At 36.0% G+C, this 20,366-nt stretch overlaps 1 protein-coding gene and 1 long non-coding RNA gene across 3 annotated transcripts; both read right to left on the minus strand.

Annotated features, from left to right (window-relative positions):
• Nucleotides 1-340: 340 nt before the first annotated feature.
• On the minus strand, nt 341-4,130 carry LOC132618319 (uncharacterized). 2 transcript variants are annotated; one of them, XR_009574052.1, is made up of 2 exons: nt 731-4,130; nt 341-600 (listed from the first exon to the last, which is right to left on the minus strand). It is a non-coding gene; the product is annotated as an uncharacterized LOC132618319 (long non-coding RNA). The 2 variants fall into 2 exon arrangements; XR_009574053.1 differs by having other exon boundaries at nt 341-616.
• Nucleotides 4,131-10,170: 6,040 nt separating this feature from the next.
• On the minus strand, nt 10,171-14,639 carry LOC132618461 (uncharacterized). The gene is made up of 2 exons (XM_060333509.1): nt 14,079-14,639; nt 10,171-11,786 (listed from the first exon to the last, which is right to left on the minus strand). Exon 2 carries the CDS (start codon nt 11,293-11,295, stop codon nt 10,621-10,623), a length of 675 nt encoding a protein of 224 aa, XP_060189492.1. The 5' UTR covers nt 11,296-11,786; nt 14,079-14,639; the 3' UTR covers nt 10,171-10,620.
• Nucleotides 14,640-20,366: the final 5,727 nt, after the last annotated feature.

Consider the following 20,366-nt stretch of genomic DNA (forward strand, 5'->3'; position numbering starts at 1 on the left):
AGTATTATTAGGTTATTTTCCCATTTCATAAACTAGAAGATAATTCTCGTGCGATGCACGGGGCCCAACAATTTGATCGTTAAAAGATACAGTTCATGCATTGATATGGTCATTTGACAAAGCAAAATAACTAAAAGTAAATGTTTCGGCAACGGATAACTTGTCGAATCTAGAAAAATCACTATATGGGACACAATCATTAATAGTTGTAATTTTGAGCAATAATCAAGAGAAATGCCCTTACCATCACTGAGCTATGAACGAAAATTGTAACTTTATACAACTTTTAGTTGAGACCTACTGTACCAAAAATGCTAAGAACATGGACGAAAGATCAAAATAAAGAGAGCTCCAAAAGTAAATAGTTGCTGCCATAAAATTTCTCTTGATGTTGCAACTCTTGAGCAGTTTTGTTTTTCACATAGATGTTGGTTGCTTCTTCCCATACATTAGTATTGTTCAAGAAAAATAAAAACAGAACAAGATAAAGGAGCGAAGTATTTGGTCCAAAACCAATAAAAAGGAGGTGACTCAGATGGAAGAGTTAAATACCACTCCAGCTTTCCCTAGGTTGCTTTCTCCATTAGAAGTATCTCGTCCCTGACATAAGCATTGTCTGTTATGGTTAAGAAGTCATTTACCGGCAGAGACATGCATAGCAGAGAATCACAGATTATGATAAATTTCAACTAAACAAATTAACACATTTTCAGAATACTTCATATTATACCTCTGGAGCCCAAGTCTCGTTGTATTTGCAGGCAATTAGCATTGAGATAATGCAAATTAACTGAAGTTCCCTTCCAAGAACAGTCTTCTCTGACAGGAAAAGATCCAAAATGTTAACTGTGAGGTAAAGGCTTTCAGGCCTCATCTCAAACATTTTGTGTGCTTCTATCAGCCAGTCCATAAGAATTGCTCTTACCTTGGCGTTGATCTCTGGTTGTAAATCTATGTAACCGCACGATCAACGCCCATCCTAAATCAGCCAAATCATCAAAATAACACGAATTTTATACACTACACAATAAAGTAAAAAACACTATTATTTTGTCACATTAAAAACTATTATTTTGTCACATTAAAGTAATTGAAATATATTCACTATAATGGTAAAGTCACCCCAACATCAAAAGAGAGACACATGATATTCACCATACCTCTGTAAGCTTATAAAATTTGTAAATATCCTCAAAAATATTCCACAGCAGCCTGGAGCATAATTGATCAATTATGCTACATACTGATATTGCTTACTAAATTTTCAATGCTACATACTGATATTGCTTACTAAATTTTCAACTAAAGGAAGAGGTAAAAAAACAACCTTGCTCCGAGCACCAATAGAATTTGATAAATTCTAGTTAGAAACCAAAAATTACATCAAAATGGACAAAGACAATTTTTTTTTTTTTTTGATGAAAAGATTAGATATAACATAGATTTATCTTTGCTATATTTAATGCCTTTTATGTTGATAAGTCACTGCTCAATTCAATGTCTTTCTTTCAAAGAGAAAATACTAGACAATAGCAAAGCAAAATGTCACGCCCCAAAATGGGTTGCAACGTGACCGGCACCCTGTGCCTACAAACTTGCACCGAGTGAACCATTATGACATAATAAGTAACCCCAAATCATATTCACCTAACTCAATTAATTAACTTAACAATAATATGAGACAAAATAAAATAACTCCCTTCAAGATCAAAGTACATCAAAATGTAAAGTAAACATAAGTAGAAATGTCATTCGCTATGCCATATGAGTACCGACTGCCCAAAATGATACAAAGTCTCTATGGAGCCTCTATGACGCTACAAATGAAATAATAAAGTTACGGGGTCATCCCGCACTATACAAAAGTATACAACTGAAATAGAGTGATGTTACACCCCGCGTTTTCAGAGCATGAGATGACATGTACCTCACCGTAGTAATGGAGTGTCGAAGACATCCCATGATGTTTTGAAAGGCACAAGTCATGGAAAGTACGTAACAACGAAGAAAAAGGGTGAATTACGATCTCGTCAGTCGTAATCGAGAAAGAGAATTTTGAAACACTAGAACATGGTCATTATTAGTATAATAAGTGATAAATATCATGTATGGAGAGTTTCGGAATATTTCGATATCGAGAAAATTGAAGAAAATAAGTTCGACGAAAATTTGAGAAATGTTGGACAGATTTTTAGTCAACTTTGGAGGGGTATATCTCCATGTATATTTGGAGTTTTAAGGCGTTTCAAAAGCCTAAAATGAAGTTCGTCGAGTCTAGTTCGGAATGCAACAAACCGATCGTCAATAGGATGTCGGAGTAAAGAGTTATAGACGTTACAAACTGAACTGTCAACGCAGAAACAACACTGCTACAGTACCGCCACATTACTGCTACAGTACTGTAGCTACAGTGACGCCGACCCAACTTATTATAAAAGGGGTCAAAACCCCATTTTTCATCATAAAACCTTCCAAAAATTTCCAGAATTTTCCAGCCAACTAAAGGGCTCTTAAAATACAACATAAAAATGAAGATTTTGGGCAAATTTCAAAGTCTTGGAGTACTAATCGAAGTCCGAACAACACGTAGACGCGATGATGATTTCATTTTGTGTTAGAGTAGCTTGGGAACAAGAAAATGATGAAGATTTTGCAACCTTCATAAAAACAAGGTATGAATCATTAAATCCTTCTCTTTATCAATCTTGATTAAGGAATATTTGCAAGAAATAAAAGTTGTAGTTGTTGTGTTGATGTTTTTGATTTGTGGATTGAGGGTTGAAGAGAAATATGGATGGAAATACATATATTTATCTTGTAGGATGTTGGGGATGTTGTTAGTATTAATTTCGGCTTCTTTACGGAAATAAAGTTATTAAATAGTCGTATCACAAGTGGGTTAGTTGAGAAATTTAGGAAACATCGTGTGGGATGTTTTAGGAAGTATATTCGTATGGAAATGATTGTATTGATGCTGGTATTGTTATTGTTGTGTTGGTTGTTGAATTAAGAATTCGGGCTGGGCATATAAACAGGGGAGATGCTGCCCGAATTTCGACAGAATCTAAAAGGATTTTAATTAAAGTTTCGAGACGAGAGTATGATGATGATTCTAATGATATTATGAATGGTTCTATATGTAGATTACAAGGCTACGAATGACCTTAAGTGAATTGTAAGACATGAAGTGAGTTGGAAGTCGAGAAATTATCTTCCGAGTATGTTAAGGCTAGTCCCCTTCTTTCTAAAGGCATGATCTTTCGTTATAAACCTTTGTGTCGTATCCATAATATCATTGATTCTGCAAATGCTAGAAACCCATGACTTTCGTGATCCTTATGAGGTTATCAAATTTCCAAAAGCATGAATCTTTTCCTACCAAACTATGTATGGATTCCATAAAAAATTTCATTTCCAAGAATGTGACTCTTAAAGTTTTATGATGGCAAATATGAATAATTTCTTTTATGATAACCATGACGATGATTATGAGGGATTTATTTATCCAAGCTCCAAGGCATACAGATTTCATGTTATTATGAGATAATTTGTATTCATAGAGATTTCCATGTACATGAGCTTTATATTATTATGATTACTATGATGAGAATGAATCCATGCTTAAAGGTTATAAATTTATGATTCCAACGACGATATAAGAATGTTGAGTTATTTACTGATTTCTCAATTCATTCATGGATGATGACTAATTTCTTTTAAGATTCCAAAAATACATGGCTTGATGCCTTATGAGATTTACGAACCTATTCTATGTTTTCTCTTAATTCTATTCTTCATCGATAGTCTCACCTTAAAATAATTGTTCCTTCAAGGTGAAACAAAGCGACGATGAGTATTCCATAATATAATCGGAGGCTACTGACCTTACGTCACTCCGATACAGTTGTGGCTTTTGATTGGGCTCTTATGCATGCTTTATATACATATGTATGTATTTTCTCACACAGCTCCGCGCTATAGTCGGCCGGGCAGGCACGTAGATGTGCACACCACTGCAGTGGGCATGTTATGATATTGCACCGGACGCGAGAGGCCTGGACGCAGGCTAATGATGATAACACCGAGCCTTGATGGTCGGGCATGATATTATATATGACACCGTGCCTTAATGGCCGGGCATGTTACTATATATATATATATATATATATATATATATATATATATATATATATATATATATATATATATATATATGTATGTGTCACACCCCATTTTAACCGGGTTAAATTTAAGAGTATGACATATTGGTGATTCCTATTTTTGTTTGTTGTTAAGGAGTCGCCACCTAATTATTTATGGTGAATTAGGACACCTAAAGTTTATTAAAGTTATGTTTAAAGTTAACTCTGTTTAAGGTCTGCGAAGCTTAAAATTCTAGGTAAGGGTTCAATTAGTCTAAAGGGAAGGTATTAAACATCCTTTAAGACCCATTAACAATGGTTAACCGACCGGACTTAAGGTTATTTTAAAAAAAAAAAAAAAAAAAAAAAAAAAAAACTAGTTGCAAAATTGTAAAAATTATGTATAGATGCTAAGCATCAGAAAATGTTCTTTTTAAATGCTCTATCAATGCCTCGATAATATTATTTATGAAAACCCATCTTTCAAAAAAAAAGGGAACGAACAGGAACTAAAGTGATTTTGTAAACTCAAAACAACTTTTGTTTAAAGTGCAACATTAAATTAGGGCCTTGGGACCCACTCGTTTTCAAAGAAAGATTAGATCAGCTAAAATGAAACGAAAGCTGCTTTGTGAATTGAATTCTTTTAGTGAAAATATTTAACTAAACTCCCACTTAAAAGATAAAACTTGGAGAAACATAGATGACTAATTGCCTATTCCATTTCCTTTACATCTAAAGGTCATCCCAGGTAAAAAGTAATCAGCCAGTACCAGTTAGAGTAAAACCTTTAAATGAAGCTTAGATATAAATCACGAAGTAATATAGATTTTAACAGCTAATCGCCAAACGGAATTAGAGGATTAGTCACGCAAGAATTTTTAAACTCGCCAATGGGTAAGCAGATGATATAAAATGTTAAAAGTCATTTTCGGCTTTCACAAGAGGTAGTGATATTATGTGATTTTTCGGTTCAAGCAAAATAGGAGCACAGGCAGTGAATGATGTGCAGACTCCATAAGCGGTGTCGTCGAGTTTCAAAGTGAAGCTCTTCGGCTCCAGTGTACATGCAAAAGAAAAGAGAGAAGAGGTATATTAGAAAGAAATGTGTTTCTTGACATAAATAAACATAAAGAGAAGATAAATACTCCACTCACGGAAAGATTGCCACATAGACATGCTAAACATCATCAAATCGAGGGCTGTTTCTATTGTTAATATCTTAAACGTGGCTTGTTTAATAATAACACTTTGTATTAATTTGATAAAAAAAAATTGCTTTGCAATATGATTTGAGTTTTCAAGTCAAGCAGTTTAATGTTTCTCTAATGGAGATTCATTCCTCCAAATAAAGGAAAGCAAACATTTGAACACAGGAAAATGGACATTAACGTAGTTTCTGAAGAGAAAAATTCTAGGCCATGATGTCTAAGCGGTTGAGAGCCTAAATAAGAATAACCAATACCTAAAACTACAATAGTTATATTTCACACGGATTCATACTTAGTATTTATTGAAATATATTTAAATATAATTTCAAACGGATTAAAATATGACATGTAACAGAAAACATATCAACTTAACCAGAGCAGAGTCGTAGTCATGCTTTTAAATGTCCATTATCCAAATACACCAAATAAAATCCTCAACGTGGATCTTTTGAATCTACATAGACACTTAACACGGATCAAATAAATAAACTAAAATAGAGTCGGATTTACCTCTTGTGGGTGCAGTGAACAAGGGCTTTTGAGGTCTCAGATCTACTCCTTTGTGAGCAAGATTGAGTTGGACAGAGAGTAAGAGTAATGAAAATACTAAAGTTTCTTTGAGTGATAATAGAAATATGTTAGGTGAGAGAACTTTTCATGAATCCAAAAAAAACCTTCTCTTTTTCTTTTCTTTTTTTTCCCGTCCCCTTTCGGCTGAGCCATAAGGTGGTATTTATAGGAAATAAAGGCTAGGGTTTTGGACTTTCAAATCTCTGTTTTTTTTTTAAATTTTTTTCGATTTTCTTGTGTAGAAAAATCAGACTTTTTAAAAGTTTGGTGGCCTCCTATGTTGACTATATTCGAACGTTGAATCAAAGTGTAATGGCTGAAAGCATGCTTTGTTTGGAAGAGGAAATAGGTGAGAGAGAAAGAAAGTGACACATGCCCTTTTTTTTTCTTTGTTTTTCTTTTATTGAATAGGGAAAAAGGGTAGATAGAATTATCAAGAACTTGCCCCTTGTAAAATAATATTTTGATAAAATAAAAATTATAACACATTATTTTAAAATACGAGCTTCAAAATGAGTCCAATATTGATATACTTCTGAACAATATTTAACAATATAAAAAAAATGCGGTCAAAATTAGCCGTAATTCATACGTCATTTTAATTAATAATTTTTTTTTTGAGTTAGACGGGGCGGGTAATTTTAGATGGGCTGGATTGTTTTGGGTTGGTTGGGTTAATGAATTTAAAGTATGAGTTTCTAAGTTAATAACTAGTACAAAACATATTATGATAATTAATGATTTATATGTAGAAATAAAGGGCTTGATAAAGTATAATTAATTTAATGAAAATAAAATGATGACGAACCCTTTTGAAATTTGTGATAAAGTAATACTCGTAATGTTGAAAATAAAAGTAGCGATATTAATAGTAGTAGCAGTAAAAAATAAAAAATAAAGTATTTAGCTCGTCAATAAATTTAGAAAACCGAGTAAATAAAATAAAATAAAGGAGGGACAAAATTGGGTGTCAACAGATGCCCCTCTTCGACCGGAGATGATGTAAGAGTTTTCGGGCGAAGAAGTTGACGTGGTAGCCAATTTTATTCCGACCAACAAATACTAATTTGTAAGGAAACACGTTTTTGGTGGAAAATATTATGAGGGCAGAGGGGATTTAGGATGTTGGGAAGCGAAGATTGACGGAGTATTGAGAGGTGTTAATGATTTGAAAGGATGTTGGATGAGATGTCATTTATATCCTCGCGGGTCGAAGACAGATGAAAATAGTGTTTGAGAATGGACCGTATGTTTATAGTCTCCTAATTATAAATGTGGTGCACAACACACCCATAAGTAGGACTCTACTAGACACGATGTAAATTCTCCAAAAATGCCCCAGTGTTGAGTTATGGAGACACTGAGATATAGACAGGCTTACAAGATTGTGAAAGGAGTAGATTTAGTAGAGTTTTTTAGTGGAGGTTATAAAAGAGAAATTAACCTACGTATCACGTGTTTGTGGACGTAGGCGGAGTTGAGTTCGAGAGTAGATCCGTGACCCTTGCTTGTGAGTTTGATATTCCTCTTCAGCAAATTTGCCCCAGTTCACTGCGTAAGATAAAGTTCCACGTTGTGTTGCGCCTCTGCAAATTGTACTTTCTGCTAAAACTGAAATTCATGTCAGCATTAGTAATAAGGTTGAAATTATAAAGAGTGTAAAATGATAGTAAATATGAGTGTGGGAATGAAAATGAAATTGTGTGGCTAATGTCGTCTCTGGTTGTCTTCAGGGACTTGAATGAATGCGCGATGCGTATGCTGAGGATGTGATAATGCCTCTAGTTGCATTTGAAGATGATAGTAATACGGCCTCCGACTGTCTTCCGGGACTCGATGATAAATGATATCTGTGAAATTTAAGGTAAACTCGTTAAAGTAGGTAAAGTAGATGATGAAATAAAGAGATGAAGTAAGGAGTAAAATAAGTGTATAGCCGTTTGGCTTTATGCAGGTGAGGCCGTGTAGCCATGCGATGTCTCCGGTTGTTGTCGGGACTCAATGATATGCTGATGAGGCTGTATAGCCAAACGATGTCTCCGGTTGTCTTCGGAGGCTCAATGATAATTCCTGTAAAGTTCAGGGTAAAATTGTTAAAGTTGGTAAAGTAAATGATAAAGTAGAGAGTAAAGTCAAAGTGTAGCCGTCTGGCTTATGCGTATGAGGCTGTGTGGCCATGCGATGTCTCTGGTTGTCTTCAGAGATTTGATGATGATTCCCGTAAAGTCCAGGATAAAGTTGTAAAGTGGACGATGTCTCCGGTTGTTTTCGGAGGCTCCAATGATAATTCCTGTAAAGTTCAGGGTAAAATCGTTAAAGTTGGTAAAGTGAATGATAAAGTAGAGAGTAAAGTCATAGTGTAGCCGTCTGGCTTATGCATGTGAGGCTGTATAGCCGAATGATGCCCCCGGTTGTCTTCGGGGACTTGATGCTATGTCTCCGGTTGTCTTCGGGGACTTGATGTTGTGTCTCCGGTTGTCTTCGGGGACTTTGATGTTGTGTCTCTGGTTGTCTTCGGGGACTCAATGATAATTCCTGTAAAGTTCAGGGTAAAGTTGTTAAAGTTGGTAGAATAAATGATAAAATAGAGGGTAAAGTCATAGTGTAGCCGTCCGGCTTGTGCGTATGAGGCCGTATAGCCATGTGATGTCTCCGGTTGTCTTCGGAGATTTGATGATAAATCCCTCCGGTTGTCTTCGGAGATTTAATGTTGATTCCTGTAAAGTTCAGGCAAAATGGTTAAAACAGATAAAGAAGGTAATAAAGTATGTAGTAAAGTGATAGCATAGCCGTTTGGCTGATGAAGTCGACGCTATCGCAACAGGCTGAATCAATGACGCGTAATCCTGATTTGATTCGTCTTTAACCTACAAAACAGGTATATTCGTTAATGAAGTCATAAAGTTGTTCTGATAAAATAAAATTAAAGATAGAGTTTAGAAATAAAGCCGTTTGGCTTTTGAGGCGAGGCCATATTGAGCCAGATGATGCTTTTCGGTCGTGATAGACTTGACTGTTGATCTCGCGGTCTTTTAATTCCTGCACTCAAAGAAAAATTCTTAGTTTGGGAGGGGGGAAGTTGATTCGTGTTGACTCGAAGCTTGACGTGGTTGGCGCTCCATTCGTCTTGTTTGTTTGGATCTTGTGATCTCCGTTCAAGCCTCGGTAGGTGAACAGTAGTGAATCAATTGCAAGAAAGTATTTGATTTGAAAGGTAGATATGTAGGTATATGTATAAGGAAATATGTATATGTAAATGTATGTATGTAAGGAAAGATATATATGTAAACGTATACATATGTAAGTTGTAAAATATTCTGCCAACTTTAGATTGTGACGCTTCTAAAGTAATTGGTCTATAATACTTCCTGTCTGATAGCCTTAATCTTGTCGATGTCCAACCGTTCTTTCGTCTATATCTTTTCCAAAATATGCCCCAGTTTTGGGTTCAGAAGGGTGTGCTAAATTTATGTTGTGGTGTGACCGAACCTTATATAGGTTGCCTATGTATCCGCCAAGGAATCAGGTCAGAACGTAGTTCGTAAAATACATAAAGTGGTCTGAGTTTTCTAATAAAGGGACCGAACCCGATGTGGATTGCCTACGTATCCTGCTAAGCGGATCAGGTCAGCGTAGTTCTGTTATATCTATGGTAAAGGGTTTGTTGGATTTTTATCTAGGTGTGACGGGTCTGTATGTTGATAGTCTTCGTGTAAGGTTTTTTTTTTTTTTTTTTTTTTGAATTTTCTGTTATAGCGCAACCGAACCCTATGTGGGCTGCCTACGTATCTCACCATGAGAATCAGGTCAGAACGTAGTTCGTACGCATTAAAATGGCACAAATTCTAACCTAGTATGACCGAGTCCCTATGTGGGCTGCCTACGTATCCACCGAGGAATCAGGTCAAGCGTAGTTCGCACCTAAAGGAAAGGTTGCAAACTAGGTTGTCTAACCTAATGTCGTACTTTGATTTCTTCTTGAATTGCTAGCCTTTAGGCTTATGTTATCACCTATCGGCTATTTCAATTCTTGTGAGTGGAATCTTGTCTTGTCCCCCTAGTTTCTTTGTTACTCTCTCGGAATGTGTGTTGTCTATTCGTACATTTCATGTCACAATCGTAGAGTTGACAGTTTTGATAAATAAAGTAGAAAATGGATGATTAAGAAAAATCAGAAAAGCATTCATAGTTTTGCAATTCAAGCTTCCACAAGGTGAAGCAAAACAAACAAAATTTTGAGTACGGTTCAAGCATCAATAAAAGAAAACAAGTTCACTACATGTTCATGCTACCAAGGCTCCCGACGGATCGAGGACGGAGTACAAGTCCAATTCTTCAGAGTCTTTCCTGGTTCGGCGCCCCATATTGTCAGTGCCTTGGTGTTGCGAGTAGTTGTATTGGATTGTTCCCACGAGAGCGACAAAGTTGTTGATCTGACTCTTTCCGCACTGGACTCCTCTAAATCTTGGTATTTCCGTGAGCAGGCAAAGGATTGTTGACCACATTGGGCTTAGCTTCAGCGAGCTGAATTACTCCTTCCTTAATCAGGGCTTCGATTTTGTTTTTAAGCCCATAGCAATCTTCAGTGGCGTGCCCAACAACTCCAGAGTGGTATGCGCAGCTTTTGGAACCATCAAACCATTTTAGGATAGGCTCGGGAATTTTTCCTTCAATCGGTTGTATTATGCCTGCTGCTTTCATTCTTTCGAACAATTGAGCCAAGGGTTCAGCGATCTGAGTGTAATTGCGAGTGTTTTTGGTGTCAGGGTTTGGACGGGCTCTAGGTATAGTATGTGGTCGATTTTGGTAAGTTGGAGCTTGGTTGGGTTGACGGGTGGTGGATTATGAGTAGCATAGGTAGTGTAGGTGGGTGGTTGATTTTGTGGAGGAGTATAGCTAGTGTAAGTGGTTGGTTGACTTTGTGGGGGAGTATAGACAGATGTTGGATTTGGTGGATTTGCGGGGGTGATCGGAGGCAAGTTGTTGTTAGTAGGTGCATTGTTTTGGGGAGGAAAATGCTCAGGAACTGGGGATTCGAGTGATAGGAAACGAGGTGGTTCTGGTGCAGTATTGCTAGGTTCAGAAGGTGAATTTTGAAGTGTGATGGATAAATTGGTCAAGTCCCTAACCCGATTTAGTTCTCCACGTAGATTCTCAATTTCTTGAGTCAGGCGGGCGATATGTTCATCCCGTTGAATAGCAGTTCCATGTTCGGAAGTTTCAGGCGGATCGCTAGCGATCACGAGGTTTTCTACACCAGTTGGAACAGATGCGGCCGGATCAGACATAGTAATTTCATTTCCTTGGACAGCCCAACTACGTTCAGGTAACGATGACGTCTTTGACCTCGTGATGTAAGGATGGTCGGCCATCGAGCGTCAACACGAATCAACTCTTTTTTTCGGGAATAAGATAAAATAGACATACAGTATAAACGATGTTAATCTCATGAACATATCTAGGTAAAGTCATGGTCACGTAAAGTCGAGTAAGGCATGTAGCGAATAATTTATCAAGTAGAGTCAAATAAGTTATCAAACAAATGTAAACGATTATATCAAAACAACTAGCACGTCCTAATATGCATGTGACCTCTTTGCGCCAGAGGTGGGCCTAACATTGTTTAAAGGATAAAATGTGCCATAATATGTCATCCCGTTGCTTTGATTATTTAAACAAATTCTATTTCCCCAACAATAAAGTACAAAAGTAATGTAACGTTTATTACATGTCAAATGAATACAACATTAAGTGTTTCCTAATCTAAATGAAGTGAATACAATTTCCTATGTCTAAATCTCAGCCCCGTTTTTGTGATGTCATTGATCTTCGTCATTCATTGTACTCCAATGCAAATCCATACCTGTCATAGAAACGTTAATCATCCTTCCCTCCTAAAGTTTAATTAATTAAAGCAAATAGTCAATATTTAGGCACATTTATCCTTCAAACATGCACATAAAGTATGATTGGTGTCACTTGGGGTTGTGAACCCGCTTGGACGTTTGGGTAAAGTCATCTAATGGATTTAATGCACCAAGGGTATTAAACATCCTAGGTCATGAAACGTATGCTCTTAATAAAGGGTGTTGGTTTAGCTCTATCTTAGGCTGACTAAGAGTTGGCTTCCTATGACACAAGGTTCTCCCAAGCGGACAACTTGAGAGTGGAAAGTCTGTGGCCGTCGACTGCACCGCTGATCGACTAAATCCACAAGATCAATCCAACTAAAGGGGTAATTTAGTAGTGAACGGGCGCGAACCGCGAAGCCGTTTTAAGTGTGTGAATATGTGTGAGTTTTCCAGAAGTGGAGGAAATATGAACGGAATGACAGTTTATCAAAGCAGTAACACATAAACCGTTTATATCAAACAAACAGTTTATATCAAGCAAACAATTAATAGCATGTAAAAACAGTTAACAAACAAATAAAGTAATCAAAATAAGCACACAAAACCTATTTAAACTAAGTCCGTTATGGTTAGAACCTAAGTGATTCCCCAGCGGAGTCGCCAAGCTGTCACACCCCATTTTAACCGGGTTAAATTTAAGAGTATGACGTATTGGTGATTCCTATTTTTGTTTGTTGTTAAGGAGTCGCCACCTAATTATTTATGGTGAATTAGGACACCTAAAGTTTATTAAAGTTATGTTTAAAGTTAACTCTGTTTAAGGTCTGCGAAGCTTAAAATTCTAGGTAAGGGTTCAATTAGTCTAAAGGGAAGGTATTAAACATCCTTTAAGACCCATTAACAATGGTTAACCGACCGGACTTAAGGTTATTTTAAAAAAAAAAAAAAAAAAAAAAAACTAGTTGCAAAGTTGTAAAAATTATGTATAGATGCTAAGCATCAGAAAATGTTCTTTTTAAATGCTCTATCAATGCCTCGATAATATTATTTATGAAAACCCATCTTTCAAAAAAAAAGGGAACGAACAGGAACTAAAGTGATTTTGTAAACTGAAAACAACTTTTGTTTAAAGTGCAACATTAAATTAGGGCCTTGGGACCCACTCGTTTTCAAAGAAAGATTAGATCAGCTAAAATGAAACGAAAGCTGCTTTGTGAATTGAATTCTTTTAGTGAAAATATTTAACTAAACTCCCACTTAAAAGATAAAACTTGGAGAAACATAGATGACTAATTGCCTATTCCATTTCCTTTACATCTAAAGGTCATCCCAGGTAAAAAGTAATCAGCCAGTACCAGTTAGAGTAAAACCTTTAAATGAAGCTTAGATATAAATCACGAAGTAATATAGATTTTAACAGCTAATCGCCAAACGGAATTAGAGGATTAGTCACGCAAGAATTTTTAAACTCGCCAATGGGTAAGCAGATGATATAAAATGTTAAAAGTCATTTTCGGCTTTCACAAGAGGTAGTGATATTATGTGATTTTTCGGTTCAAGCAAAATAGGAGCACAGGCAGTGAATGATGTGCAGACTCCATAAGCGGTGTCGTCGAGTTTCAAAGTGAAGCTCTTCGGCTCCAGTGTACATGCAAAAGAAAAGAGAGAAGAGGTATATTAGAAAGAAATGTGTTTCTTGACATAAATAAACATAAAGAGAAGATAAATACTCCACTCACGGAAAGATTGCCACATAGACATGCTAAACATCATCAAATCGAGGGCTGTTTCTATTGTTAATATCTTAAACGTGGCTTGTTTAATAATAACACTTTGTATTAATTTGATAAAAAAAAATTGCTTTGCAATATGATTTGAGTTTTCAAGTCAAGCAGTTTAATGTTTCTCTAATGGAGATTCATTCCTCCAAATAAAGGAAAGCAAACATTTGAACACAGGAAAATGGACATTAACGTAGTTTCTGAAGAGAAAAATTCTAGGCCATGATGTCTAAGCGGTTGAGAGCCTAAATAAGAATAACCAATACCTAAAACTACAATAGTTATATTTCACACGGATTCATACTTAGTATTTATTGAAATATATTTAAATATAATTTCAAACGGATTAAAATATGACATGTAACAGAAAACATATCAACTTAACCAGAGCAGAGTCGTAGTCATGCTTTTAAATGTCCATTATCCAAATACACCAAATAAAATCCTCAACGTGGATCTTTTGAATCTACATAGACACTTAACACGGATCAAATAAATAAACTAAAATAGAGTCGGATTTACCTCTTGTGGGTGCAGTGAACAAGGGCTTTTGAGGTCTCAGATCTACTCCTTTGTGAGCAAGATTGAGTTGGACAGAGAGTAAGAGTAATGAAAATACTAAAGTTTCTTTGAGTGATAATAGAAATATGTTAGGTGAGAGAACTTTTCATGAATCCAAAAAAAACCTTCTCTTTTTCTTTTCTTTTTTTTCCCGTCCCCTTTCGGCTGAGCCATAAGGTGGTATTTATAGGAAATAAAGGCTAGGGTTTTGGACTTTCAAATCTCTGTTTTTTTTTAAATTTTTTTCGATTTTCTTGTGTAGAAAAATCAGACTTTTTAAAAATTTGGTGGCCTCCTATGTTGACTATATTCGAACGTTGAATCAAAGTGTAATGGCTGAAAGCATGCTTTGTTTGGAAGAGGAAATAGGTGAGAGAGAAAGAAAGTGACACATGCCCTTTTTTTTTTCTTTTTTTTCTTTTATTGAATAGGGAAAAAGGGTAGATAGAATTATCAAGAACTTGCCCCTTGTAAAATAATATTTTGATAAAATAAAAATTATAACACATTATTTTAAAATACGAGCTTCAAAATGAGTCCAATATTGATATACTTCTGAACAATATTTAACAATATAAAAAAAATGCGGTCAAAATTAGCCGTAATTCATACGTCATTTTAATTAATAATTTTTTTTTTGAGTTAGACGGGGCGGGTAATTTTAGATGGGCTGGATTGTTTTGGGTTGGTTGGGTTAATGAATTTAAAGTATGAGTTTCTAAGTTAATAACTAGTACAAAACATATTATGATAATTAATGATTTATATGTAGAAATAAAGGGCTTGATAAAGTATAATTAATTTAATGAAAATAAAATGATGACGAACCCTTTTGAAATTTGTGATAAAGTAATACTCGTAATGTTGAAAATAAAAGTAGCGATATTAATAGTAGTAGCAGTAAAAAATAAAAAATAAAGTATTTAGCTCGTCAATAAATTTAGAAAACCGAGTAAATAAAATAAAATAAAATAAAATAAAGGAGGGACAAAATTGGGTGTCAACAGTATGTATAAAAATGTTTCTTTTTAAAAGGCTAAGCATGCATGACATCCGCCCTACGAGGCATTCAAATGTACATGTTATCTCTCTTATTCCTTGTTACTTTTCATATCTATGTTACGTTGTTACTCATGCCTTACATACTCAGTACATTATTCGTACTGACGCCCCTTCTTGTGGGCGCTGCGTTTCATGCCACGCAGGTGTATACAGATGAATAGAGGATATGGCTAGAAGATGTTCTAGCAGGATTGGCGAGCTCCATTTCTTTCTGGAGTGTTGCCGAGTCAGAGTATCCATGTCATGGTATAATGATTTATGTTAGAGACTTTGCAGACAGAGTCACGTATATAGTATGTCATTCTTGTAAACGGCTATTTAAGTCGATGTATCATTATGCATTATGTTACAAATTTCATATGATTACAGATTTTGCTTGATTTGATAAAGACGAAAAGAATGTTTTTGTTAACAGCTTTCACTATGCATTTCAATTCATGACTTAAGGACTATGAGTATAACGAGATCCAGCGGGTTCGCTCGGCTCTAAGTAAGGGTCGGGTGCCCATCACGCCCTATCGGGATTGGGGTGTGACAAGTGATCCACGAGTGCAAAAGTGGGCCCACCAAAAGTAGAAAGCTACAGGAACTCTAACCCGTATTTTGACCGTCCTGCACCTGACCGCCTGCTAAACCTGACATCATTTAAAATAAACGATGTCTGAGTATTGGAATACTCAGATATGCGTCATAGCCGCCACTCGTGATGGGGTAAGAGTTATACAATATAAATGAAGGAATAACAAGTTCCTGAAAAACAAATCAAATAAACAATAAAATTCACTAGAGTATGTAATGAAACACCAGTTACTTTTTAGCATATTTCGAATTTTAAAACATCTCAAGTGTCATAATTCGGATCCATATTTCGATTCTCAAAATCATATGTGATGTATACACTCGGGATACCATCCGCGAGGCCTGGCGTACTCTCCCCGCTAGATAGGATATGATACACCGGGGTACAGAGCCCACGGGCCCGATCATCCCCTCGACCGGATGAGCAATGATACACCGGGGTGTAGAACCCACGGGTCCGGTCATCCCCTCGACCGGATGAGCAAATAAATATCAAAGTCCTTAGCGATTGGTCATATATATTTCATTAATCAAACTAGAGTAAATCAAATCGATTCAAGAATTGGAGTAGCTTTTAAAACATAACAGTAGCTAGAAGCTCGACATACCTTGAAGTATCCTTAATAATCTAGGTTTCGTTCCAAGCGTTTCAAATGATTCTAAAAACTTCAACCTATATAGATGAACTCGTATTCATCAACAACGTATCACAACTATGCCAATTTAACCAATTAAGTGTCCAACACTTTAGGCAAAATTTTACCCAAAAAAAAAAAACAATATTCATGTGATGTCTTAGTTAATCACCCTAATTAATTCCATCAATCGCGTTGATACATTCATTTGAGCCATATAAGTCTACCATTTAAACCCATAGACTCTATTCATCATCTTTTTCACTAATTTCATACCCTTTATTACTATCAAGCTAGGTTTTTATTTATTTAAGGTCACTCCAACCACCACCAACTCAAATAATACCTTTCACCATCATAGATAGTCATAAAGAACTCATATTTATAATTTATAAGTGTAGAAATTACCTTCTTGCAGAAAACCCAAAATTCTAACTTTAGGAATTTGCTTTGGAAATCCTTGATGTTCTTGTTAAAATCTAATCAATCCAAAATGTAATGGTGATAATATAGGTGTTAACTAATGTCACGCCCCGAACCATGGCCTGGACGTAACACGTCACTCGGTGCCTGACTGCATGTGACCGAGCGAACCACATGACTTGCTGAATCATCATGATACATAACATAAGCGGAATATAATGTGAATGCATGATGAGCCTTTATAAAAACGTAGTAAATAATAATACTTAATAAAAATACTTGTTTAAACATGAGTACGGAAATAACATGAATGAGCCAAAATAGTTATACGACTCCGAATGTCTGACATGACATAACTGACTTATCTAGTCTATGAAACCTCTATCATGAGTGTGACTGGAAAACATACTTACTGCGAAAAGACCCCCAGTATACCTTAGATGCATAACTAATCATAAACAAAAGTTAACTAAACCCCGAATGAGCAGATGTGTCGTCATGTATATCAGTACCTGCATCGTGAAATGCAGGCCCCCGGGCAATAAAAGGGGACGTCAGCACGTTGAATGTACTGGTATGTAAAGCAACCGAAAGAAACAACATAGGACATGGAATAACATGATAAGAACTGAAACTGAAAACCTAGACATGAACATGAGCATGAGTATATATATATATATATATATATATATATATATATATATATATATATATCATAAGTAAAAACATGATAAGTAAGGAGAACAATAACTTATAACCGATCCATGGTCTGGTGCTTGCGTCCCGCCAGCAGAACACTCAGTCCTTGCCAGGGAACATGAGATTTGATAAAATATGAAAGGATCCAGTCATTATGAGAGATTGTCCGGGACATGGGTGGAGCGATCCTCATCCTACGGTGGCTACGTAGTTTCAGGCTATCTGAAGCCCTCCTCGGTAATTAATGCAACTCCTAAAACATGAAGATGTAAAATAGTGGCACTTGCTGCCCACGGTATACCATGAATCATAACTTTCTTGTACATAGTGGTCATGAATCATAACTTGCTTGTACATGGTTTTCATGAATCATAACTTGCTTGTATAGTTTCATAAGATAACTTGTCATAGTCTTGCAAAACATGTTTTTGGTTCATAAGTAATAACAATAGTTCGTAATCATATATACATACTTGACTTGAAAACATGCTTGTAACTTGCTGAATGAAATCATAAAGTTTCATATAAACATAATGAGAACACATGAGGAAGAATTCATGATTCATGGATTAAGCTGGGTTTCCTAATAACCGTAATGGAAGATTAGGAGTACAATAACGAATATAGATACAAGATTCATGTACATAAATACATAACTACGGGCTACCAATATGTTGGATTTAGTGCCCGAGGATTTGAACTTCATGAATATCAAGAAACGGAGCATGGGGAAGAACGTAGAGATTCCCACATGTGGATGGAAGTTCTACATACCTTAACTTCCTGCTTTTGAGCGTATCACAATGTCCTTCAATCCCTTCAACTTTAATCTATAGCAATACAGGTCATAGGGACTATATATTAGCAACAATATCAATGCTTTGTTCATCTACGCATTTTATCAAACACTTGGTGGGCATGAAGCTCCACAACCTTCATTAATGGTGTTTTCTTCACCCAATCCCCACTCTATTACTTCTAGCTGATTCTACAATCTCAATTAGGTGTAATTAACATCATTCTTCATCACCCACATGAATACAACAATCCCAAGTCAACAATCCAAAAACTCTAGCATAGTTCATATAATTCTCTTATCAAACCCATTTACTATTCTCCCAAGAATTCATCAATTCACAACTATAAATGATTAGGGAGTAGAAACATTACCTTTTTGAAGTCCAATCTTCTTTAATTCGGGTTCTAGGGTTTTCCACATCCAGCAATAATGTTCCAATCACAACTCTATGGATTTGAAGGGTTTACTCAAGTTAGAAAGGGATTAGGGACTTGGATTCAACCTTGAATCATGGTAAAAACTTACCTTGGAAGATCTTGAGGTTTGGGACTTGTTATCTATGAGTTTAGAGAGAATTTTCGTGAATGGGGTGTTGGGGAAATAAACCCCAAACCCCAAATATAACAAAAAAAACGCGTAAACCCGATTTTTGACCCGAAATCGACCTGTTTCGCGATGGTTACGCGATGCGGGTGCATCGCGCAATAGTCTGCAGCTAAAAACTCAGAGTTGCACGATCGGTCCGCGAAGCGGGACCATCGCGCCCTCTCTCACGCGCCCCGAGAAGCGACGGGTGTCGGTTCTGCATAGTGTTCGGTAAAATAAGCATAACTTCTTGTACATAGCTCTGTTCAAGACCCATAATATACCGTTGGAAATCTATTTCAAAGGGCTACAACTTTCATCAAGGAAGTTTTCCCAAATTCCAAATTAATAGAGGGGTTATGGTCGTTGGAAGTAAGACCTTCTATAAACTCACTTGCAAACATGTCTCGTAGAGTGGCTTCCAACTATTCTTTGCCCAAAGATATTTCTTATGACTTAATTGGTTTTCAAAACACTTCCTATAACCCTCATATTGGTTCCATTATATTATCATCTTATGAGTCAAACTTTCGCCCGAAGCTACGAGGCGTTACAACTAACATAGCTTAACATAAATCACTCGTAGAATTTTACCTTGAAATACCCAGAGATAATAGCTTGGCCGAGACCACCAAGAATTTATTTTCTTTTGGAAATGCACTGCTTTTTTTTTTCTTTTTTAAGTTCTACTAGGATTTTATCCCTAGTGGTGATGTATTTATTCATGTAAAACGCAAAAGTACATGAGGGGCACTATACCAAGACCCCATGAATACAACACAGGCCACACGTAGCCAGGCAAAAAAGGAGGAAGCTCACATCACCTGCAGCCTATCCTCAATAAGCTTTAGCAACTTACATTCAGCTAACAAAGAAATTTACCTTATCAAATCTGATTCTCAAGTTAGGCAATTGTAACCTATCTAGTACAAAAGGGCCTTTGGCACCAGATGGTATCTGTTTATAAGTACTATAGAGAGCCTGTGCATCCAACGACGTGACAAACTTAGCAAGAAAATCTGCCACTTTATTGGCTTCTCTATAGCAGTGAGCAAAAATAAAATCAGTGTTTTGTAAATGCACTGCTCAAGTCAACAATATGAAGGGCAATGTTTTTGGTCTTATTTGGTACTATTAATAGACACGTAGGTTCCCTCCAATTTCTCAAAAAGTATCTCATTTGGTTTGAAATGTTACAGGTAGTTGTAGGAGCTTTATTTTTAGAAGCTTGATTTTGCCATTATTTTCCTTCAATATAAGGGCAATTTGATTACATTATAAATATCTCACATGATTAGAGTCATCATTATAGGTTGTCTCTCACTATATTGACTCTGTACAAAATTTTGAGGTCCATCTTCTCTTTTGAGCATAATTGAATATTTATACTCCCTCTATGTACCTCCGAACCGAGTCATATAAGTATTAACATATCCGATAGTACTTTTCTTACATTGTCATCGTTGT

The sequence above is a fragment of the Lycium barbarum genome, chromosome 11 (assembly GCF_019175385.1).
Source record: "Lycium barbarum isolate Lr01 chromosome 11, ASM1917538v2, whole genome shotgun sequence".
In the NCBI taxonomy this organism is placed as follows: Eukaryota; Viridiplantae; Streptophyta; class Magnoliopsida; order Solanales; family Solanaceae; genus Lycium; species Lycium barbarum.

Coding starts and splice junctions, on each gene's coding strand:
- LOC132618461 (XM_060333509.1), bottom strand. CDS start 11,295: ATGGCCGACCATCCTTACATCACGAGGTCAAAGACGTCATCGTTACCT.